Source organism: Magallana gigas, chromosome 9, assembly GCF_963853765.1.
Source record: "Magallana gigas chromosome 9, xbMagGiga1.1, whole genome shotgun sequence".
In the NCBI taxonomy this organism is placed as follows: domain Eukaryota; kingdom Metazoa; phylum Mollusca; class Bivalvia; order Ostreida; family Ostreidae; genus Magallana; species Magallana gigas.
Window position 1 is genome coordinate 16242734 of NC_088861.1, and position 26394 is coordinate 16269127.

The window sequence follows — 26394 nt, forward strand, 5'->3', positions numbered from 1 at the left end:
TATATATATATATATATATATATATATATATATATATATATATATATATATATATATATATATATATATATATATATATATATATATATATATATATATATATATATAGGTGTGTGTGTTTTTTACATTAATCCTCATATATTTTGAATAGGGCTATATACAACTGATTTAATTATGGCTATTGTTGCTGAGGTGGACAATGAGCCTTTGTTTGTTATGTCAACACTAAAAATATACAAAATTGTTTGCTGGAACTAAATTAATTTAAAATGTCGGACATATTAAAAAATATGTCAAATTAAATTGAACTATTTAAATTGTTGATTTACACGGGGCAAAACACTTATGGAATAATAAAATAACTCATAGATTTCTTATGATATACACAAGGCGACATCCTTGGGCCTCATTACTAGCTTTGCTTGAATGTTTTGCACATTGTCGTAAGAGTAATTGCATTATACATAGAAGATTTACAACTAACTTTGTAAAATGCAGCGCAGATGTGTTTTCAGAAAGGAGAAAAAAAGTATATTTAATCAATAAAATGCTTTCTGTGGTGATTTATGCGTGATATGAAGGTAGCCACACTTAGGTTGCTGGATGTTTCGACCATTCAATAAACGGGGCGTGTCGTTTTCAGTCCTGTCATTTTCAATTACAATCAATTTCCGTAAGAAATAGAAGGAATCATACTTGTTGGATGCAACTATATATAAGTATATAAATGATATATGTACCTATGAGCAGTTTACAAGTTGACTGTCGAATGATCCGTCGAGGCCATACGTACGTATTTGTGTCTTTAGCAACTTATTTGCATATTTTCATTACTTCGTACCACAATAACTCTTTCGTGAAAAATAATCCAAAAGAAATACACTGAACGTTTTCCCATCTCGATAAAATGGATTTCTCCTCATCATATCGAAGCACAAGAAAAAGATGCGCCCGTTATGCGCTAGTTTTTTTCTGTCTTTTACTAGCCACACAGGTAATCTTCAATTATGTATCTAAAAAGACAACGAGAGGAAAATTCGTTTTCTATAGAAACTACAAGGACGTAACAGCGACCAAGCAAAGCCGGAAGGCTGATGATATGTTCTTGCAGAGGAGTGTCCATTTGTTTGACAATGGACCACAATTTGATGCCTCTTTCTCGCCTCTGTATTATAATAAATCGGGATCACAATCTTTCGAACATTCATCACAGAAATACTTTGGTTCTGAAAGAGTTATACCGAACGTAGATTGTGGTTTGCTGTTTGAACAGAATGACAAAGAAATTGAGAGAGTTCGTAAAATGAGGGTAAAAAACAAATCGCAGTCATTTTGCCAACAAACAAAAGCATGTGAAAATTTCATCAAAACAAGAGGATACATTATGGATTCGTTAACAGATGAGGAGAGGAATTTTCCGATTGCATACAGCATTCTTGTTTATAAAAGCCCAGAACAGTTTGAAATTCTTCTGAGGTCAATTTACCGTCCACAAAATATGTACTGTGTTCACGTAGATAGAAAAACAGTTGAATACGTCTTCAATGAATTTTTCTGCATCGTACGATGCTTTCCCAATGTGAAGATGGTGTCCAAAAGAATTGAAGTGAATTGGGGAAAAATAAGTGTTTTATTACCAGACATCACATGCATGAAAGACCTTTTATCAATTCCTAAATGGAAATATTTCATTAACTTAACTGGACAGGAATTTCCCCTTCGTACAAATTATGAACTGGTAAAAATATTGCAAATTTTTAACGGTTCAAACGATGGAGAAGGCACCATCAAAAGGTTTGCAGAATTTTTATAATATGTACATGAAATTACATGAAACAAATTTCGACTAGGGACAATGAAATAATGACTATATAACACCTTTCATTTACAAAAAGTCCCCATACAATCACAATCTTTAATAGTAATTCACCCATTAAATCATTTGCTCCAATTCGACATTCATCAAATTAGGGCAAACAAGGAAAGATGGAATATTACTGAGAAACCTCCTCATACTATCCAGCCAGTCAAAGGCTCTGTCCACGTGACTTTAAACAGAAAAGTTGTGGAATACGTCATCAATCATGATGTAGCTGCCGATTTTCTTACATGGGTGAACAAAACAAGTATTCCAGATGAGACGTTCTTTGCAAGTTTGATTCATAATCCTCAGCTGGGAATTCCGGGAAGTTTTAAAGGTAATAAAATAAGGCTATTACTCAGAATACACTGGCCTTGTGGCATTTTTTAATTTTAGCAATAAATACTAGTCAAAATGCATATGTTTATTGCTTAATTTGTTAAAATTAAAATATGCCAGATCTACAAGGACAGTTATTCATTTTTAGACAATACACCTATTTTATATTTACAACTAAGTGTAGGATTTGCTTTGTAGGAGATCTGGAAACAGATGTTGGCGTAAGAAAGCCTTTTCTATCACGATTTGTAAACTGGGAGGGTTTATCAAATCATCGGCAGTGTCATGGTAAATATGTTCGTTCAGTCTGTGTGTTTGGAGTCGGGGATCTTTCTCTATTGGCTCGACGACCAGAGTTCTTTACCAATAAATTCCACACAGAATACCAGGAAGCCGCTTTGCTTTGTATGGATCAGTTAATATACAACAGAACCAGAGATGAGTATTATCAACGGTTAGGATTTGATTTACAGTATTATGAAAAACTACCACATATCAGGAACATCATATAGACGTTTGAAAATGTGATAAAAAGTATTTGGACGGTTTTTTGTATTTTGTAAATTGTTACTGATGACAATGATGGAATGTGTATAATAAAATATTTAACGACACGATTGTAATCTTTGCAGTCTCATAAAGTCAACCTATAGGGGTTAATATTATATATAACCATTTTTATCAACACACTTTTGTGTGTATGTTTTTAACCGACAATAATTTTTATGACCGTAATGTGGAAATGAAATCATATTTCATAAAACTTGACAATCCGATTTAAATCAGATCCTCGATCCGCTCCTTGTTTTTCTACTGTCGCTACACGAGGATATCATTGTTCGTATCATACGAGTTTTACTGTATGCTTAATCTGATATCAAATGGGCGACGGCTGCGGACATGGTTTTCTATTTAAAAAAAAACCGGCAGAATTTGTCCTTCTGCTCTGAAAAAAATTGAGTAAAATACGGGAAAATATTTTTTCTGACGTCAAAAACATAAATAAACCCAAGAGAAATGAATACATTAGTAAATAGATTAAAAAAAATATAATATAATTTTACTTGTTGATTGCACTCTAAGGAAAGTACGGTACATGAAACTCAATTTAAAGTAAATATAAAAAGCGGAAGATTCAATTCATCGCCCATCTGCTATTATTGTCAAGACATTTTAATTGATAATTTTCCAGATTACATAAGGTAAAGATCTAAGCTAGTTAGTGAGTTTCGACCGTTTCATTCGTCCTACATCAGTGATGACATCATAATTGATTTAAGGTATCTTTCCTCCCCTTGTTGGCATTAAACATTTTTGGGTTTATCTTTCCTCAAATATTTTGGCAGCATGGCATGTTAATATGCGGAAAATTAAACACGTTTTCATGAGTTTCTATTTATAATAAGAAAGAAAATACGTTATTCATTTCATATTTATAACGTTGTAGTAAAAAACAACTATGCATATAAGCTGCTTTCTTTTGTAGACACTTTTGATATATCATTGATCGTTAAGACGCACATGAATGAAAAAGGAAACTTGCAAGAAAATTGCATTAAACGCATGCTAACACATTATGAGCAAATTGTTTGATGGAATTAATATAAAAAATATATCTGTGTGTTACTTGATTCCTTTTAAATAAATGTTTTACTTCATAATGCTTGGAAATATTTTACAGAAACTTTTATTAAAATCCCATAGCATAATGAAACTAAGTGAAATCCAATAATGAAGCCGAAAATGTGTTCACCAACTCAATCCATCCGTAGATACGCAATTTTGGAGACATTGTAACCTTTGAAATATATAGATTTGCAATGTTTATAAAAATAAGATATGGCTATACGAAGTAAGTGATAAAATGATAAACTTATATTCAGACAACAATAGAATTACATCAGAAAAGAAACCCAGATAACATAGAGTGACATGTGCAGATCATAATTAAAAAGAGATGCACCGTAGAGAGTCGACATACATCATTTATTTCATGTCCTTCCGTTATAGTTAGAAACAAAAAAAATTAAAGGTTTATACCACGCCATACCCATATTCAAGTGGAAGAAAAAACTATAATAAAGAAAAGCTTTTCAATTCTCATTTTGTTTTTTATGCACTACGTAATGAGTTTCAAAAAGTGATGTTAAGGATTTATATTTCATAATACTAGTGTGTGCCTACCTGGGTAATAGGACCCCACTTTGTAAAATTTTAATTTTACGTTTTTTTTTACTTAATCATTACAAGTGTTGCAGAAACACAGTTTTGCCAACTTGTCGATAGTCATCGAATATTACGCAACGCGTCAGAAAGCTTTAAATAAAATAATCGGTATATTGAGAAACAATCCAAACAACGGAAGCTATACATCTATTTATGGTCCAGTAAAAGAAAACAGGTTCGACTTCGTGATGATTTTCAAAGAAATAATATTCTTAAAAAAAGAATCATTTTTTGAAATGTATTACTGTGAAATCATAAGATTTCGTGGTGGCTCAGTTTTCTTGGAATTCGTGGATACTTTTCCACCACGAATTACCATCCTCCACGAATTAATAAATTAGAGTTATAAAGTCATATTTCCTTTTATGAATATGAGAATACACGAAATTACGTCCCAATGTACAAGTAAAATTTAAGCAATCCAGGACAATTGACCCCACGATTTTTAATGATTCCACAGTATTTATTTGTTGCTCTTCAACGCCATACAACACTAACATGTTTAAAGAGGTAGGCTTTAATATTAGATTTACTAGACTGAAATAGCAAACACCAAATGAAATTGATAAGGGTATTCAATCAAAATAGTATTATTTGAACCAACAGCAAAAATACTACTTTTTTGAGGCATGAGTAAAGTTTGATACGTCTTTAGCCCCTTTGTAAAATAGACTATTAACATCGACTGTCGAAGCTTTCCAGTAAATGCTGCAAGGCGACTTGGGGACTGAGAGAGGAATGCCTGTTCATACGTTGACTGTAGTTTTGAACTGTATAAAATAGCTTTTAAGAAATCGATCGAGTTTTTGAAATGAATATTACAAATGAATTTCTTCACTCATTGTGATATTATGAGAAGTTCATGACAAAATGAGGACCAGAGAAACTTACTGTAAAACGAGAAATTATGGCGCACTACAAATTTTAGCGCCTTTGGCGCAACTGCCTCTGAGCGCTAAAATTAATAGTGCGCCAACGATTTTCCATTTGTATTAAATTTCTTCAAGTTGCAAAACAATAACGTCAGTCCATTTCTAAGGCTATATAGAAGTGTTCATTTAAATATCAGATGCTGTCGGTTCTGTTTGTTTAAACAATTACAAAGGTAAACGGTATGGGTTATCGGGTATAAGTGCCTAAACATGGATTAATTAATTCAGTTTTAATTGCTTTTTCATATCTCTCATTAGCACCTGGAAAATTTGGCTTCTCCCCATGCCACTTCCATTTAGCGCCTCGAGGTGAAAATGTGATTAATCGTGGCGATCGTTAACGCTGACAATACATAATTGATCATAATTTCTTTGTTCTCTGATTAGTGGATATAAAGATAACAAGACGATACCTATTTTTTTTAATGTAAAATTACTGTGAAAAAGATTCTCTCATGGTGATCGAAACTCATGGTAAATGTAGCATTCGATTTCACTTTTAGTTTCGGGACTCTTCTAGTGTTATCCAAGTCGACACGTTAAATTCAAAGTCCGATAACTCAAATTTGTTTACCAACAAAAATTACACATCATCGCCAATAAATGAAGTTTTCATATCTATTTACTGACGATTTACACAAAAGTAAGTGCATTGTTCTCAACGACAGTTTACCGTGCATGCGAGATAGAAATCAAGGTCGTTGTGTTCACGTGCTTGAGTGAACACAAAACTAAATATTGGGCGTGCACATCGTTTATCAAACCACAACATTTTTTGTATTCTTTTTTAAAGAAAAGATGCATGCGCTAAAATATAATTGCGCTAATGTACTGGCACTTGTGTTTGCGCTAAAATACGTATGCGCCAAATTTTCTCGTTTTACAGTATATGTTTTAATTTTAAATGACTACTAATAAATGTCTAAAACATGTTTTGACAACATTATTAGAGCATATTTATCCAGAACCATGAAACAACAGAGTACACAAAGTAATTCATATCCCATACATAAAGTTTGAATTTTGAATTCAAATATGGTTTCCTTTTTTTAAGAAAAAATGACGAAAACACAAGTTGCCAAGATAAGCAAATAAAAAATTAACTTTTTAAGTTCCACGATTTGTATTATGCAAAATATGTCGGTACAAGTGTGGAAGTATGTACAGTATTTCACAGTGAGGAAAAAACCAATTTACAGGAAAGGGTACATTTGTAAACTGTTGACCATTTTAATCAACAAAAATGGTGAAAAGAAGAGTTTATTGCAAATAAAAAATCTAACACAATGACAGAAGGGGCATTGTAGTGGATATTACGACAAAGTACTTATTTGTATCTGATGTCTGGTTAAGATGTATGCACTTCTCACAAAAAGCGGCATGTACTGCTTGAACCAAGGATTATTTGCAGTGACTGAGATAAGATAAAACACTAGTGCCGTTCACAACATGCATGCACTACAACAATTGATAAACAGATCTTGAATCGCAATATGCTTGCACTACAACAATTGATAAAACGACATTGAATATCACGATTATAAATTTATGACTTTTATACTACTATAACAAATCTTTAAAAAGATAGTAATGCAACGAAGTTGATACGTTAAATCACATCTCTAATCGTAAAACGTTCACAGTTTTAAAACTTGCTTAGAAATGATGCCTCAAATAAGAAAGCAATAAAAGGATTCTATACGCTTAGTAAATTATCATTTAATGCTTAAGTTTTCTTTTTGACCTGAATTTTCTTTTGCTAGGGTTGTATATTACGCTTTCGAACACTTTTATAATGATCATGTCATAGATATAAAAATCATTAACATGTACAGCGTAACTCTTTGTTCTACAAACATTATCAGGTATATCCATAAGTTTCCTTTATTAATAACTGAAATGCCTGTCTTTAAATGACACAATTTGATTCACAATCATAAACTTAAACATTAGGTTGAGTCGCCCAAAAATTAAATGTAACCACAAACAATAGAACACGTTACAGAACTATTGTCTGCTTAGAGTGAAACCTAAAACACCAACGTTGATATTTTTCAGCACCTACGCTTGTTATAAATGTTTTCTTCTTTTTTCATATAAAATGTTGAATAAGGTAGTTTGTCGACAAAATGAGCTTTACTTTTCCGATTATAGACTATGTTCTCAATGCACCCAGTAACCTTATTCCAATGCAGATATGAGTGCATTTAAGGACATCATTTATAAAATATTAGATGGGTTCAGATAAGATAAATCCAGACTAAGTTATGCAGTCACGTAATATTGCGTTTTTACAAAAAAAAGAAAACACTGGAAGTTAATATTTCAAACAATGAATTTGAAGGATTTGCAACTTACAAACAAAACAATGTGGATATTTTATGTGCTATTAGGTATCTGTATTATCATGTTCACAATGTTGATGAACAATTCTTGCTCAGAAAAAAGAAACGGAATTCAATCGGTTATTACTTGGACGAGCCAAAACGCTACAGACGAACCGGAGAAAGGTGCAACTAAAGATCGATTTTTGCGAAGGATAATCAAGGTTTTCGATAATGGACCACGATTTGATTATTCCTTTTCACCTTTGTATCAAAACAAGTCATCAAAAATCATCGAAAGAAATACTCGACATCAAAACTTTGACACAGACAGACATTTATCAAATGTGGATTGTAGTTCGCTGTTTCAACAAAATTTGAAAGAAATTGAGAGAGTTCGTAACCTGAATACTACAAGCAAATCACCTACGTTTTGCAATCAAACAATCGAGTGTAACAGTTTCATTTTATCAAGAGGATATATAATGGATTCTTTAACCGACGAGGAAAGAGATTTCCCAATTGCATATAGTATTCTTGTTTACGAAAGTCCAGAACAATTTGAAATTCTTCTGAGAGCCATATACCGCCCACAAAATGCTTACTGTGTTCACGTTGACAGAAAAACCACCGAAAACGTGTTTAATGAATTCTCATGCATTGCACAATGCTTTCCAAATGTGAAGTTGGCATCTAAAAGAATTGAGGTGGAATGGGGGAAAATAGGAATAGTACTAGCGGAACTCTCGTGCATGAAAGATCTTTTATCATTTTCAAAATGGAAATATTTCATTAACTTAACTGGTCGGGAGTTTCCACTGCGAACAAATTATGAATTAGTGAAAATTTTAAAAATTTATAATGGTTCCAACGATGGGGAAGGCACAATCAAAAGGTTTGTAATCTTCTCAAACAAGAACTGTTAATTAAAAATAATTCAATGTCAAAGCATGGAGTTATCTTTTTTTCAAAGGGCTAACAAAGACAGATGGAAAATTGGAGAAAAGCCTCCCCATAATATTCATCCAGTAAAGGGATCAGTTCACGTCACACTTAATAGAAAGTTTGTGGAATACCTCGTCAACAATAGTGTAGCTGCTGATTTTCTAACTTGGGTAAACAGAACAAAAATTCCAGATGAGACATACTTCGCCACACTAATTCACAATCCTAATCTTGGAATTCCAGGAAGTTTTAAAGGTAAGAGAAACTAAAGAGAAAAGTAAAACAATAATTCAATTCAATACAATTCAGTAAAAAAAGCTATTGGCATTGTCTAGGTCACTTTATATTTTTTATATATTGTGGTTAAAATGTACGCATTACAAACCTTGACAAACCTTGAATTTTTTTTTTTATCCAAAACTCAAAACTTCATTACTGATTTTACTGATGTCAATATGAAATAGATACACAAATTTTAAAACATCAACTTCATAGTAGTATCAGGTTTTCATGAGAAGGATACTAATGTACAAGTTATTTTTACAGGAGATCTGGAAACAGATTATGGTGTACAAAAACCTTTTCTATCTCGGTTTAAAAACTGGGAAACCTCACCCAACTCTTTACCATGTAATGGTAAATACGTTAGAACGATCTGTATTTTTGGAGTTGGAGATCTCCCTCTTCTTGCTCGTCGACCTGAGTTCTTTGCCAATAAATTTCATCTCGATTACCAAAGAGAATCTTTACTTTGTATGGATGAACTTATTTTTAACAGGACAAGGGATGAATATTACCAACGACTGCATTTTGATACAGAGTATTATAAAAACTTAAAACATATCCGAAACATTGTATAAATGCATTTACATGTTTGAAGACCTATTTGATAAATAAAAAATAGTGTTTTATGCATAAATGCTTTTTTGTGGTATGTGTTTTTTTTTCTCTAAAACTGGCCATTATAGTCAGAAGGTTCCATCCCTGGAATCGCAGACAAGCATCGTTTGTAATATCATTCAATTTCTATACACAGTCGCACAACTTAATGTCCATTTAGGACAAATTAAGGTAAAAAGCCTCTTAACTTTCTTAAAAAAGACAATCAAAGGTTTCCAATTGTCATCAAATCATTTTCACCCCCCCCCCCCCGGTTGTTATTTACTTTGAATTACGACAGAAATTTATTCGCAAGGCCATTTTGCATTGACATGCAGATGCACAATATACATGTACAAGTATGTACAATTTGCTTTCCTGTGGGCTAAGAGGACACGTTCCAGTCGCTGGTGGCCCTTGTCGATGATAATCTGGTTACATGTAACCTCTTTAATCTATAAAGCTGCTTATGAATTTGTGAAAACGTCTTTATACTTTATATATTTAGTAATTAAAATAGTAAATGGGTTATGTGGGGGTTAAAATCCGTGTTTTGTATTAATAAATTGTCACACATCAATAACGTTTTTATTATATACACTGTATGGGCAAGAACATTTTTTTCACCATTATTTTTGAGAAATCAGAATAACTAAAAATATTGCGATTAAACAGCATTTTTTAAACGTTTTAATGAGCAAAGTAGAAATAAGAGAATATTTCTTAACTGAGAACAGTTCTGAAGTCGAAATTATCATTATATAGTTTTACATGTTCATTTTTTGTATTGTTCAAGATATTATTAAAAAACATATCATTTCATATCTCTCCTGTGTTTCTAAATTTGCATTCATTTTAATTACAACGACGCAATTCTAGGGAAAAATAGTGTTTGTAGAACTGTCTTTTGTAAATTAAAATTGATAGACGGTTGAACATGTACAGAAATTCATTATAAGACTAGAATGGGTTAATTTGAGATTTGTTTATTTTTTTCCTATAGGAGACTGTATGCATATTTAAACAAAACTCCCTACATCATTCATAACTTTTGATATAATTTCACTCGTCTAAAAATCATATTGAAAACTTTCAACAAATTATATAAAGTAAGTTTGCAGTACATGTATAACAACTGTCAATCTTAGGTCTTATAACGTGTCTTTCAAATGCTAGACATTAATGTGATATGCATAGGGATTAGAATAAGCGGTGGTTTTCGGAGAATTCGAGCCATCATTGTGGGTTGGGAAAATAAATTGTCATCCGCTTATCTTTATTGATGGTTGTAGTTTTACAAGGACACGCATGGAGATCCATTGAATACTGGGGTCAATCAGGAAATAACAAGATGTGCGTTTCCGCGAAACTATGATAAGCTCAGTCTACCTAGCGCTTTGAAGATTTGCGCTAAGAGAGAGCGTCTGGTTGATTTCTACTTTTTTAATTACATTTTAAAACGTATGCAAGAACGAGAGTTATTTTGCTTCGCGTTTTAAATACATTTTTTTAAAAAATACAGGCAAACAATATAAAGGAGAAAATATTTTAATCTGCGTTACATTATGAGTATGAGGTTTGTTTATTTGTAATTAGAATCATCAATCAAAGTGTTTTTTTTATTATATTATTTTTTATGCCTTGTGATATTGTTTTTTTTTTAAATTTTATCTATTTGTTTTGATTTATGGTTATTTTTACCACATCATATTCAATTTGGTCCCCGAAAATTATATAATGTAAAATGTAATTTACTTAAACACAGAACAGAACGCAGAATGAGAATTTTGGTTAATTCGGTTTTCATCAGAGTTGCGGGTTTCCCCCAAAATCTTTAGTTAGTGTAAAGTGAACAGGAATTGCATTTAATTTCTTTTTATGCTCTTTCAGTTTGTACAGAATCCGCTCACAATTATCGGAAAAATTTGTAGAACACTTTTATGTACATGTAGAACTATTTCATTCTAATATTTATTCATAACGACTTAACAATCATATGATATTTCATAAACGCTAGATGACACAAATAGTTGTAAATTCAAATTATAAGGCTGACACTACTTTGTTCCTGTGTTTTAGAGAGTATATACTATGTAATACAATTACTCAAAAGTTTTGTTGTCTTTTTTTAATGCTTGCTTCAATTTTGATTCTTATGTGAACAATGAATTACGATAAGTGTAATTTAACAACCCTCTTTAAATAGATTTTTGCAAGTTTTTAAACGCATCTTCGTATTCATTTTCCGACGAGATACCTTGAAAAAAATCACCTGACGACAAAATTAGAATTTCCTTGAATAGCTGTTTCAAAGAAACACAGCAGTAAATATCAACCATATAAAGATATAATTATATGTAGTTAGTGGTTTATAGATTTTCATAACATGTAAAAATATAAAATGTTTTTTCTCTACCAATATTACTGTGTTATAGATCTCATAACGGTTATTAAAGTCGTTCAATTAAATTAGAAAATATGAAAATAAGACGTGTATAAGAGAGAGAGAGAGAGAGAGAGAGAGAGAGAGAGAGAGAGAGAGAGAGAGAGAGAGACGGAGAGAGAGAGAGAGAGAGAGATTATCCTGCTCGAAGAACCCAGAAAGTAACAAATTAATATACATTTATTTTCATCAAATTTAAAAGTCAAAAACAAAATTGTTTTAGAATTATATAGTTTGTCTTCTAGACATTTAAAGGTAAGGAAGATTTTGAAAAAAAAGTTTAGGGCACTTTAAATCTTTTTCCTTAGCAATTAGTAACAGCTGCAGTTAATAACTTTACACTAAGTTTTTTTTAACCACGGATTGCACATCAAAAATAGCTGCAAAAAGGAATATAAAGGTTTGCAACGGACAAATTGTGGAGGCGGAATAAAATATACAGTAATAGGTTGGCTGATGCACTACATACATCAGATTTTAATCTATATTTGCATCATTTTCCTAGGACAATAAAGGATTGTCTCCTTTGATGATTGCCAATGTATTGTTAGATGGTTAGACATCAATAAATCTCAAATTATCCAAAAACCAATATAGATGAAAAATAAGATAAGGAAAAAAGATGCATTGCTGATTTATCTATAACTGACTTATCAAAAAGGGAGAAACCTACAATTATTTGAATTAATTGAACATATCTTCTTATCGAACACATTCGCAATGCTAATCATTAATACTGGTATATCAAACGACGGCACGGTGCGTTGATATTAAGTCCTTGGAAAACCGATAACTTCAAAAGTTTGAATTTAAATAGTCAGCGAATAGTTGACCGATCATCATGTGTTCGGCAAAAGGTAATTTTTTTTACGGTCGGCCGCTACAAAAGCGCCTCGCCGCCGCTTATCAAGCGAAAGACGGTAGATGCACAGGGGCCAAGCTCGTTTTAACATTAATTTCAATGTAACCATAAATAAAGAAAGGGGTCGAACTCTGACCCAGATTAAAAAACTACCAGCTCGCTTCAAAAGCCTAATAAATCAATTATTTTTTATAACACTTGCAATATGCATGTATTTTCCAGAAAAGTAATGTCTAAGATACACTCTTGCCGAATTTCAAGTTGATGGGTCTTAAAATAGCGGAGATATACGTCATTATTTTCTTGAAGTCGCCATTTTATTTTTACTCGGACATATACCGGTCCAGGGCTCACGATGGGATTATGCCTAGTATGACAACAGCAGTATTGCAACAAGTCGAGAAACATTCGCACTAATCTTTTAAAATCTCACATCAAACGCACGCTACTTACATCCTTAAATTCCGAAAAAATTTCTTAAATACTCTCCAAACTGAACTTTTATTGTGCAGCCACATCAACTTCTAACCAGACCGGCCATTTTGACGTCTTCGAGAAAGACTGATTCTGATTAAACCATCAGGAATATTAACCAATGAAATTGAGTTTAACATTTTCTATCACAATGGCTGGTCTGCATGCCGTTGAAAACGTCGGCGGGGTTTAATCGGGACAGACAGACTTTACTTGTCACATTGAATAAGTTTAATTTAATAATCCAACGTAGAAAACGTGTTTTTAATTTAGATATAACTTTGGCAGATCCATTATAACCTTAGAATTATTATAACTCTTCAGATGTAGAAACATCAAATGTAATGACAGTATATCCAGAGCTGAATGTACCTAGTGCTAAACTTTAAGGTATTATTCGATGTGTAACGACCACATTTTGTACCTAATAAATGAATGGTCCGATACTCTTAATCATGATATCATTTTGACAGCGTTATCAAATAAAAACACTCCACCAAAGGAATTTTCAAAAGTTTGATTATGATCCAACTAATTACACCTTGAATTTTGCATTAACGTCTATGCACAACATATGTTTTATTAAGATATTGTAAAAAGTAACTTAAAATTCGTAGAACTTTCTTGGTAAATACATGCATAAACTTTCTCTTTATTAATCTATGAAAGAAAATGAATCACTTACCGCAGATATTTTGACGAAATTAAAATTTTCTTTTTTTGTCAAGGGGGAGATAACTCATTGAAAAATTTTGAAGTGCAAAATGACCGGCTTTTTATATGTTGTCAGTCATGTGAATTTGGTTTATTTCACTTTCATTGTTATCTTGCAATACATATTTAACTAGTTTAAAATGATTCAAAATTGTTCAATATCCCTTCATTATGCATTGAATACCTTAAGACAAGAACAGTCAAGATGGGTTAGAAAAATTAAACATCCAGTTATCTAGCTGTTTACTTTGAAACAGACGTCACGCAGATTTTATTGTAAGGTCAAAATATTTCATTTTCATTTATTTTTGTATTATATAGTATGTGTGTTGTTTTTTTTTATTGTGATAGAATGAATAATAAAATGCAACTACCCAAATACCAGGCACATCGAAATGTTTTAACGAATTATTCACCGTAATAAGTTCTACTTTTAAACTTCATTAGAGAAAGCCTGTGTCCTACTAGCTAGGTGTTCGAATTATTCCTGTGATACAGTGGTTTCCCAGAACTAACAGTATCTTAAATCAAACACATATTTACGATTTACTTCCATAAGTACAAGCAGGCACTTAAAGCAGGCTATCGGGCTATAGACGCAAATACCAGGCAGTGAACTGTAGGTGGCAGGGGACAGTTTTTGTTATGCATGAAATTGTGGGGTGGGGGTACCCCCCATTTAGCACTATGTTGCGGGAAAAATATAATCTGCACCTGGATCAAAATGACTTGTAACTACCTGTTAGGCTTAAGGAAGGACATTAAAGTTAAAAATTTACACTAAATGACACCAATATCTTTTTCTGGTTAAATAAAATGTCTAATTAACCACCCTGTGTAATGTCAAAATTTTACCCATTTTGACCCATTTAGACCCCACCCTAACGTATTCCCTGCAGAGAGATGACCCCTGCGACAGAGTGTAACCTGTAGTCTAACATGTCCCTTCCCTGCCAGTCTGTACCGCCCCACCTCAGTTTCACACTATTTCACTTACCGTCTGCCCTACTTTCTTCTTGCATGAAAAGTGAGAACACCTGCCAACAGCCGCCTTTTCGCATCTGACTCCCAAGCACCCCCTATAACACTATGGGACCTACACGCTTTACATAAATATACAGGAATGACTCCCTGTTACCATAAAATGATCACCTACAATCAATTCACTAATTTTCATAGTACATACAGGCCTTTAAATACAGTAACACATTTTTACTAAAATATTGAAGGGTACTTTATGCGAAACTGCCCCTTGCTACCTGTAGCTGCAACCCTTCCTCTGTTTACTGTCCTGAAAAAAAAATACATATTTAAGGACCAGAAACAAAATAAAGTAGTAAAACAAAATTGTAATTTCTTTTTATTTTCAATGTTCACATTTTTAGTATTATAAGTTTAGTTTAACAGAGATATATTACATTTATAGTTAAAATTTTTACTGTCGATAATTTATTTTCAGTATATCTCATATTTATATAGAGATTATAAATGTCTAAATGTTCTTTAATTACAGGAATTGCATCTTGACTGCGTCCTCAGTGATCCCGTTTCACCCCAAAAATTTTTAAAACGCCTAGGTGCTTATACACGCAGAAGGGTATCCTACAGCGTAGCAACAGCACAGCGGTATCTTCATTTGTCGCGGTGGGATTGCAAAAATGCCATGCGACGGCGCGCACTTTGAGCATGCACAAGTACGAGCCTTGGCTCTGCGTTCTGATAAACATGCGATAGAAACAAAGTGAGGTCGCTGTGACAGCGTCGTAAGGTCTCCAACAGAACCACTATAGCTCCGCTGGCGCTCTCAAGTAACGCACTTAATCGGAGCCTAGATGCAGTACTTAGTCAATTGCGCTTGCACAGAGACCTCTTTGATGATGTAATTGCCGGGTCTCAAGTGCGCTTTTACTGGCGTACGCATCCGCAGCGTCTGAACCTGTTGTTTATCATTCCCCTAAAGAGCTGTTGCTGCGATTATCGCACTCTCATGGCGTTTCATCTTTGTTCATTGGCATTTATAACGCACCTCTTCGGTATTTCTAGTGCGATTTTAGCCAGACCACACATCTGGAACAATGGTTGTTGTACTATAGCAAGCAAACCTGATGTGGATAACCATGTAAAAAGCAACATCTGGGATTTTATCAGGACCTAATCGATCATGTAATTCATGGAATGTTTTTTATTACTATCCATTCATGTTTTCTAGCAGCTAACAACGCTTATTTTTTTTAAACACTTCTACCAGAATTTTTGTCTTGTCACATATTATTTCAAAAGTGATGTTTCAATAACCTTATCCTTATGTCATTAAAACAAACAAATTTTTTTAAAATTATTTACTTGTTATAAAGTTCAAAATTCTTGTTGTTTTGCGTTCAAATTAAAATGTATATTCCCATAAGTAAAGAACGTCTTGTGTACGCAGTCAGTGCACTGGACACGACGTGATCGCAAAGTAAAAACTCTTAGGACGTCATGAACGCTTTGTAATACTCGGCGAGAGTCAATCGCCAAGTAGAACTCGCCGCCCGGGCTCCACAGAAAGGACTAGATCGCCGTCAGTACGCCCTGACATATTTACTTGTAAAATTTAAAATAAAAATAATTTAGAATAAAATTGTACAATTTCTCTGAATCCCCCCCGCCATACTTCGGCGAGGTTAGGAATTTTAAAACGCCGTGACCACTACGTGGGTACGCAACTTGGTGTGAAAGGGCCTTAGAGAAGCATATTTTAAAGAGCAAACGTTTTAAAACAAATTTCTTATTTAAACAAATAATAGCGATCAAGATAAGAGATGTGTTAAATAGAATATAAGAAAATATGTTTGGTGTTTGTCAGCAATAGAATACACAATATATAAATCTATTGTTGCACGTTTCATTTGATCACAGAATATTTTTTCTCACTATGAACACATAGTAAACCTGGCATATCGTTGTCACCTATTATGTTTATGAAAATACATTTTTATTGGAAAGAATAAAAGCTGACGACACTTATACAACCGTTTTATTGCAGGCTCGAGATTTTATCGGACAGATGATAATTCACTTTGTCTGGCTGATTTACTGTGTTTCACTTTTTTGTGTCTCACTCACAACATGTGTTGCATGCATTACCGCCATACAAGGAGTGAACATTCCAGAATCACTGATTATCTCGCATCGCAAAAGGAAAAGTAAAGAAACAAAATAATCGATAAGAAATAATAATACATAAAAATCCCAATCAAGGCTGAAATTCATAAGATATATATATATATATTCATGACCCCTCAAACGTGTCTCTTCTTAAAGCAACTGCAATGACTTTAAAATATACTGACGGAAAAAGATTCTTGATTTGGGTTTTATTTTATAGTTTTTGTCTAACATTTTTAACACATTATATTTTAAAATTCAATGTGTATCATGGGATAAATAATACAGCCTTTCTTGAAACCAATTATAAAAATCGGACAAATCCTGATTCAAAGAACAGACAAACGGAACATGATTTAGAGATGCAATTTAGATATAAACTATTTAACATTGGGGCACAGTTTGCAGTATCGTTTTCACCTTTGTACAAAGACTCACAAGCAGTGAATGGATCACCTCAAGGATTCTTTAGTCCTTCAAGACATGTCTCAAACGTGGATTGTAGCCTACTGTTTGAAAACAATTTAAAGAAAATCAAAAACGTACGACGTAAAATGAACACCAAAATACCCTCACCGCCAGTGTGTCAGCAAACAAAAGACTGTGGACATTTTATTTCGTCAAGAGGATATATAACAGATTCTTTATCAGACGAGGAAAAACATTTCCCAATTGCCTACAGCATTCTTGTTTACAAAAGTCCAGAACAATTTGAGTTTCTTTTGAGAGCCATTTACCGACCACAAAATGTTTACTGTGTTCACGTGGACAAGAAAACCCCTCCTAACGTCTTCAATGGATTTAAATGCATCACACGTCGCTTTCCAAATGTTTTCTTAGCGTCGAAAAGATATTCAGTGAACTGGGGGAAAATAGGTGTTTTATTACCAGAGATTGAATGCATGAGAAATCTTTTATCATTTTCAACTTGGAAATATTTTATCAATCTCACTGGACCGGAATTTCCTCTTCGTACAAATTATGAGTTGGTGAAAATTTTAAAAATTTATAATGGTTCAAATGACGCAGAGGGGACGGGACGATCAAGAGGTATGCAGTTTATGGCATTAAAAATATTAAAATGTTTTTCAACATTTGTATCATCAGCTATATACATGTACATATACAAACTGTTTTATTTGATGCTTCTATTATGGCAGGATTATTTTACCCTTAAGATGAGTTCAGAAAAATAATTCCAGCAGGAGTAACCTCCAGCTAATGGCCATATTTTGGGTCAAACTGTCATGATTACTTTAATATTCAACCAATATCAACTTGCACTACTGGGTATTTTAACGCAGATAGAATTTTTTAAATCATGTATTTACGTTTGTTAGAGCTTTCTTTACTATGTATTTGTAGTGCTGTTTGAATTTTTTTTCATCACTGTACATTTTTAACATACCTAAAATTGGTTGTCAAAGTGAAACATTCACATCTTTGACAAAGATAGCAACCAAGGGAAATAACTTTCATGGAATGAGAACTATAACAGCTCTCCTTAATTCAGATTTAGCAGAACAAATAATTTCTTTATTCTATTTGTTTTTGCATATACAAATACAATGGTAAAAAATTGCAGTTTTTTATTTATACCTATATATAATATTTCAAAATTATTATTGTTTTGTACTGACATGGCCGTGTTAAGACTTTTGTCACTAATATCTGTACTTACATGTACGAATATAACACTTTCGCATATAGTTTCTTAATGCGTTTCGATGAAATAAATTAATGTTAATTTACAGATTTCTAATAATCCTTTTTATATTCAATTAGAGCAAACAAATATAGATGGAATATAAGAGAGCAACCTCCTCATGATATACACCCCGTAAAAGGATCGGTTCACGTGACTTTAAACAGAAAATTTGTGGAATACGTCATTAATAACGATGTAGCTGCTGATTTTCTCAGATGGGTAAAGAAAACAGAAGTCCCAGACGAAACATACTTTGCCACCTTGATTCATAATTCCCAGCTCGGCATTCCGGGGAGTTTCAAGGGTAAGTATTAAAAGATATTTATATGGTACCATATTCTTGATGTGCAATTTAATACATGTATCAGAACACATTGTGATGTAAAGCAGCTTTTATCTCCACAAACAGCATAATCATTTCAATGACTATTTTGAGTTGATATATTTTATAACCTGAAAGTTAACGTACGACAAATTCATACCTGTTATATATTTTGAGTTTTTTAATTCTTAATCGGGTATGGTCACAATACTGGTCAATTTTTTTTCTATTTTTCTTTGGTTACAATGCTTCAGTATTGCATTGCTAATAATCAACCAAAAATTGAGTGTCACTCGTAGAGTTGCTAGCAAGACTTAAATCTTACCATTCTTGGTTGTGTAAATAAGGCTCGTGCCATGTTTTTAAATGCATTGGTTCAATATACCGGTAAAAATTCTTTTTCAAGCTGGTGTTTTTATCTGTTTATTTGTTTTAAATATAAATAAACAGTTCAGCATGTTTGTCACGTTCATTCTATGTCATAACCTAAATATTTACTTTTCAAAATATAAATGTAATCCCAAAAATAACCTGAGCTTTTCCTAGATAACAAAGAATTATAAGTTCTGTATCTCACGTATAACTGGTATTCTTAAGTCTAGATGTTGTGAGTTACCTTAATTAAATACAAAATGTATACTTGAGTTTAATTCATTTGTTTGTGTTTTTTTAAGGTGACTTAGAGACAGATTTTGGTGTACGAAAACCTTTTCTATCTCGCTTTAAGAACTGGAGGGATACGGCAAATTCACTCCAATGTCACGGTAAATTTGTTCGATCGATATGTATATTTGGAGTCGGAGATCTTCCTCTTCTTGCTCGTCGACCTGAGTTCTTTGCCAATAAATTTCACCACAATTACCAAAGTCAAGCCTTACTTTGTATGGACGAACTAATTTATAACAGGACACGGGAGGAATATTACCAGCGAGTGAACTTTGAGACGGAATATTATGAAAAAATAGCACACATTAAGAACATTGTAGAGAAATAATACATGTAGTTGAATTGTACCAATAAAAGTGTTCTAGAAGAGAAATGGATGTTCATTTTATCATGTTCTTATGAATAAAAGAATGTAAATCGTTTTCATATTTCGTTTTATTCTATATAATTTGTATGAGAACATAGAAAAAATATGAAAATTCCCCAACGATGGTAAAGAAAAATGTAGGAGAATAAGTTAAGTTATAAAGGTCGTTGATGATCCTCTTCTTGATTTAACGATAAGAATATTTCCACAATACAAACAAGTTGTAGAATCAAACGACAATATAAATGATTGGTATATGTACATTTTATATTTCAGGGCTATAGCTACAGTATAATAACATTAGCATAACATCTTGAAGGAAATCAAAGTTAAAACAGAGCTTAAAACAATGCTCAATATTATTGCTTACGTTTCACTTTTTTTAGTTCAATAACCATATTTCTGAAAACAATTATCATCATCATGATCTAAAGATGCAGTCTATAAGCACCGAATTTTATCATAAAATCAAGAGTCGTTAAATATTATCTATTGATTATTATTTGAAGCACTTGAGGAAAAAAGGTCGCAGAATATTTTGCTAAAAAGGAGGATAAAAGATAAGATATAATCTAGTGAAAAATTTCTGAGAGAAAAAAAAGCAACACATTGAGTTTCATTAACGATGTCTGATAAATCAGCAGATGTTTAAAAGAGAATAACAAAACTTAAATAGAGTCAATTGCTTTCTATTGTTTGAACAAAACCACATGCAAATTCAGATAAAATGATTTTTATAACTAGGAATTTTAAAAAAGTGCATATTTATTCTTGTTGAAACTAAACTGTTTATCCGATTTCGGAATTTGGTGAACAAGTAAACTGAAAATCGTTAATATGAACAAACATATCATTTTTTACATATACGCAAATTTATTTTCTTTCCGTAATTAAAACCTTCCATAAGACGGTTGGAGCATTGGATTTCAATGTCAGTCAGTTTGGTTTAGGCAGAAAGTGAGGGGAGGGAAAAGCAAATTTACCTGAAATATTATGGCAATCGAAACAAAAGGGTAAACAACAAACAGTTTACTCGTTATTTGCCAATGACAGTATACTCCTAATTAAACGCGGAACTAATATCCGCGTAAAATCGAGAGAAGCATTCTTCGCGAATTTTAAAAACTCACCATTATTTTCTGAGAGTTGAAAACTATAAAAAATAAGAAGAAAAGTTCCACGTTCGCATTTTTATATTGTCGCGATTTTATACAAACCAGCGGGCTCGCAAAATTAAGTACTCGCGTAATATAAGGAATTTACAGTATCAGTCATATAAGCAAGAAAAGGGTTTTATAAGAGTGCATATATTAAAGACTTTATTTAAGTACATGCAAAATTAAACGGAAACCTCAAAATCTATATTACTTTGCGTTCCATATTAATTAATCTGGCAAGTAGGATGGGTTGTCAATTCACTAAGCAATAATTTGTGTTGATTGTTAATATATTCTGCCTAACGAAAACATTGTTTAACAATTAATTAGTAAATTACTAGTACCCAATGTTAAAAAAATAATAATATTCATTAAGGAGTTTTTAGTTTTTAATAAACGTCCGCGACCGAAGCACCGTGTGAATTTAATCCAGTTTTCGGAGCGTCTTTGATCCTGCGTATCGATTCCGCTCACGGAATGACAAAAAGGTGTATAGGGATCGATCACGAAAACCTCTAAATATAAAAATGCAAGATTTTCCCACAAATAAGTATGTGTGCTTAAATCGATAAAAAAGACGAGAACTGTTCCCCGAGACAGATTAAACATGTAGATAAGAAGTATCCTTGATTTAAAAAAAAGTTATTCTAATGTACGATGGAAAGAAATGTTGAGTTTGCTCTTGGAAAATTATCACAATATCTGTTGAGTCTTATATATAAATGTAAGTGAAAGGAAATCCAACTTTGTTTTAACTTCCTGTATTAATATGTTACTTAAACTTCTATACAAATGTCAAAGCTCATTTACATATGAGTATATTATACACATGAAGCTTTTAAAGGTATTAAATGCAAAATATGTCAGTTCTAAAAAAGGAATTAAACCTAGCATGATTTAGCAGATTGTACTTCCTACACTTATTTATTCTGCTAAAAAAATCAATATTTATATTTCATACACTTATGTCTGCCTTAAATTGTAAACACTGATCAAAAAGTCTTGTTTAGATCTGTTATGTAAGAGAATCGTTATTATATCCTTTTCAGTTTTTCATTTATTTACTTTAATATGTAGTACTGGGTTTTGATCATGTCGCATCATATAATAATCGTTTGATTTATATTAATTATTGTAAACCATTGTGATAAATAGATATCAATTAGCAATCGTGCATTTTTATTATGAAACAAAATAAAGTGAAAATATTTCCTTGACTAGAATTGTACAAAAATATAATAAATTAAAGTACTTAAATTATACTTCATTATCTTGTTCATCAACTAAAGGAAATTAACAATTTTGAGATAATGACAGTAAATAAATCAAGGAAGAATTTAAAATTATGACATTTTTTTAATAGAATCAGGATTTTGAAGTAATGGGGGAGATCAAGTACATAAAAAAATAAAAATAAAAATGAATTTTTTTTCAGTTAAAAGTAATCTTACTTAAATGCCTACAAGATAAATACAAAATATATCCTACATAGGAATATGAGAAATGTGGTGACAAATATTTAACATACTAAAAATATTCATATATATATATATATATATATGTAGTGGCTGACCGTCACTTAAATCAACCGTGAAGCAACCACAAACAACAAGTCAATGATCATAAATAACTGAAGCATATTTCACTTGCTTCGTGATCTACTAATTTATATCCCAACAACTGAATGTGTCCGTCGTTATTACGGCGTACGACCTTTTTTTAGTGTATTCTATACTGATTCTCTGACGTAAAAGTAAAATTACTATATTATACGTGATAACCGGTGAGACCAGTGGGTCATGTTTCTTATATTGCAAGAAATTAATTTCAGATTAGTTTTCGCAAACTATAATTGCAATTCAAAAATTTACATAAAAACCTGTACATTCACAGCTTTACATATATATAAAATATTTATTTAATATTAATTAGTTTACACACAATTTTTTAAGTTTAAGATACGACGAAAGCAAATGATCCAGTGTATACTCATTTTTAAAATCTACAAAAATGCGAGTTTATTAATAGCATATATTATAGGACTTTGTTCTTCCTGAAATCTTTTGAAAGAAGTGTCCATCTCGCTTCAATTCAATCTATTTACCTCTCTCCCTATGCGCCGCTGCTATCATCTAGTGGTCTTCAGTCAGATGACTTCTTCACAGTTGAAGAGTCTATGAAGAGTCAGAATGCTGTTTGATTCACTTTCACGGCTGATACCCGATTTTGGGAGTTCTCTTAAGACTGCGCTATTGCCTTTAACCAAAATATTAGGTTGGTTTTCTTTGGATTTTTAAATTCAAAATTTTTAGATGTTATGATCAATCAACACATTGACATATTTTCGTGAAAGCTTCATATTTAGACACAGAAGTAGGTCTTTTAATCATAAGGTTTTGTATTATTTTTTTGTTTTTTAGATTTTTTTTAAAAATTAGGTTCAGTTACTTGTATGTTTTAATCTTGTATTTTTTTAATGAGCTTAAAACGAATATGAACATAATTTATAATGTGTATTAATATCATCAACATCTGAGGATGTTAATAATCTGATAACACAAAGAAACTTAATGTATGCGCGATCTTAAAGGTGTATATATCTTTGTTAATAAGATAGTTAGCCTGAAATTGACCATACACTCCATATAATAACTCAGACTGAAATTTTATATCTCAGTGAAATAGGAATTTGTCTTTCAGACACATCTCGGAAACAATAAATCAAGGCCTCATTACTATTTGTTTTTTTTTTTAATTACTCGTGTGTTTCAACTTTACAAACCTAGGGTATAGTTGTACATGTTCCATGGAAGAGTTGATTTAATGTTTATTGAAATTATATAAATGTGAAACAGAGAAAAAACAAAGTGAAGGCTCGAGTATTGTTTAATAAATGGCTGGTCAATCGTCAACTAAATAACATCTACTGGGGATATAATATTCAACGATTAAAGTCCCTAAATTCAGATGTATTGAGCTGAAAAGTTGTTTAACTCTTAAAAACGGATTTGAATTATATCTAGCTGGATTATGAACATCCTTATTTTTAATTGATTTAAAATTTGGCTATCATTACAGATCTTATTTTCAGTTATTAACGGAAGATCGTCGTATAAGCCAGATATGATACGCAATTATAACAAGTGATCTGAATCAATTCAACTTTTAGCTGTACAAAATGAGTTTCGTGTTGATAGTTTTCCCTCTAATCTGGACACCAGTTTTATCATTATGTGGAAGGTATGGTATGACTACAAAATACTACTGTTTTGTTTTATTATTTACTATTTATAAACATTTATCTTAACTTTTTACAAATATAAAGGATACTTATTTACTTAAAAGCTATGTTGGACCCGTATGCTGTGCAGGGACATATTGGAATGATGAAACATCAAGTTGTGAAAGTAATTACAATAGTTAATAATAATCTATTTAGAACTTCACACGTACTGTATATTTCTCTATTTACAGTGTATTTTTGACTATCATGTCGATATTCTTTACGTAGAATGCCCGTTAGGGTACCAAGACATTAACTGTTCCAGAGTATGCACATATCCGACTTTTGGGAAAAGGTGTCAGGACTTATGCGACTGCAAACCTAGCGAATGTGACTTTAGATTTGGATGTAAAATATTTCACGGTATATTTATAGCATTCTGTGTCATCATTGTGGAAAGCTATTTTGGCTCAGTTAAATAAGAACTCCAAACTGTTTCATTCATGTATCACAAAACGCTTGCATTTTTCAAATTTACTTGCATGCAAATATAAATATTACTGCAAAAATATGTATAACATTTTATCCTTATCATTGATGATTACTTTTTAGACATTTCCCTCAATGAAACGTTTACTTCAACATCCCAGATTTTAACAACGTCAAAGACAACAGAAACATCTTCTGGGGATGCTATTTTCATCCAAGGGTTTTCGAATTCTATATTTTATATAATAGTTGCGTTTGTCGTTCTATTTGGATTTTTTGTGGTAATATATTTCTATAAACATTGTGTGAAGAGGACTGACGTGTCTCACAGTAAAAAGGAGGAAACCTTTTCAAGTCAAGTTGCCGAGTATGAATCTTTATTTCGGGAAAGCCACCAACAACCTCCGGTAGAAAATGCTACTGATCCGATGTACCTGGAACCGGTAACGAATGTCCATTATGAAGAAATCAAAAACGTTAATGAAACGGATGATCAAATGATTGCTGGTGTTTTAACGGTCAATGAAAGAGTCTAGTTTTACAGTGAGAAAGATAACTCAAATATTCAAGATATCTATTCCTTTGTAACAATGGTCATATACCAATAAACTCATCTTTGCACATCTCAAAATATTGAATCGACAGTTTTTTATACACTGTATCTTTCTCATTAATGTAATTAAGATATAGGAAAAAAAAACCCGAAAATATGTGCATCTTCTATTGGAACCGTGTCATTTACCAACATTTTGACACAAGCAAATCACTCTGGTATGAAGATTGATTTTTGTTTGAGCGGTCAACAAGGAAAAAGGGGTGGAACTTAATACTCCAGTATAAGACCTTAACGCTGGACTTCTTTGGATGATGGTCAAATTTAAACAACTTTTTCCAATGTCATCAAAACGTCAGAATTTTTTGCACCTCGACGTTTCACAAATTTTAAATTTGTTATCCGTGTAACCAGATAGCCGTATATATATGAAATATAATTTTATGATTGTATTCTACTTTACGTTAATTAGTCATTAGCTTGTTGTGCACTCGATACGAAATAAGTGTATAGTGAACAATGTTAAAGGTCATTGACCGAGAGGGACAACTGCGTAGTTAGAACTCGTGGTGTTAGCGGAATGACCAGGAAGAATAAAACTCTCGATGATGATTGGACTTTGGAAAGCGGTCAACGGATGCAAGACTCTTAATTGTAATTCACCTTTAACAATGGACTTCGTTATAAGTCACTTATGAACTGTGACCCGAAAGGATGTTCTAACAATTGATTATTTTATTTTACTGATTTATATACTTATGAT

The 26394-nt window shown here is 32.1% G+C and overlaps 1 protein-coding gene, 2 long non-coding RNA genes and 1 other non-coding gene across 4 annotated transcripts; all 4 read left to right on the forward strand.

The window, feature by feature from the left end:
* The first annotated feature begins 671 nt into the window (after positions 1-671).
* LOC117691384 (uncharacterized) lies at positions 672-3116 on the forward strand. Its single transcript, XR_010709333.1, has 3 exons — positions 672-1794; positions 1972-2198; positions 2399-3116. It is a non-coding gene; the product is annotated as an uncharacterized lncRNA (long non-coding RNA).
* Positions 3117-7593: 4477 nt separating this feature from the next.
* On the forward strand, positions 7594-9546 carry LOC105336560 (beta-1,3-galactosyl-O-glycosyl-glycoprotein beta-1,6-N-acetylglucosaminyltransferase). The gene is made up of 3 exons (XM_066072365.1): positions 7594-8577; positions 8656-8882; positions 9174-9546. Exons 1-3 carry the CDS (start codon positions 7691-7693, stop codon positions 9485-9487), a joined length of 1428 nt encoding a protein of 475 aa, XP_065928437.1. The 5' UTR covers positions 7594-7690; the 3' UTR covers positions 9488-9546.
* Positions 9547-17288: 7742 nt separating this feature from the next.
* On the forward strand, positions 17289-20179 carry LOC105336746 (uncharacterized). The gene is made up of 3 exons (XR_010709822.1): positions 17289-18196; positions 18932-19158; positions 19851-20179. It is a non-coding gene; the product is annotated as an uncharacterized protein (transcript).
* Positions 20180-24449: 4270 nt separating this feature from the next.
* Positions 24450-25709, forward strand: LOC105336551 (uncharacterized). The gene is made up of 4 exons (XR_004599174.2): positions 24450-24606; positions 24712-24773; positions 24878-25012; positions 25202-25709. It is a non-coding gene; the product is annotated as an uncharacterized lncRNA (long non-coding RNA).
* Positions 25710-26394: the final 685 nt, after the last annotated feature.

Coding starts and splice junctions, on each gene's coding strand:
- LOC105336560 (XM_066072365.1), top strand. CDS start 7,691: ATGAATTTGAAGGATTTGCAACTTACAAACAAAACAATGTGGATATTT. Junction 8,578..8,655: donor GGGGAAGGCACAATCAAAAG/GTTTGTAATCTT, acceptor TTTTTTTCAAAG/GGCTAACAAAGACAGATGGA. Junction 8,883..9,173: donor AATTCCAGGAAGTTTTAAAG/GTAAGAGAAACT, acceptor TTATTTTTACAG/GAGATCTGGAAACAGATTAT.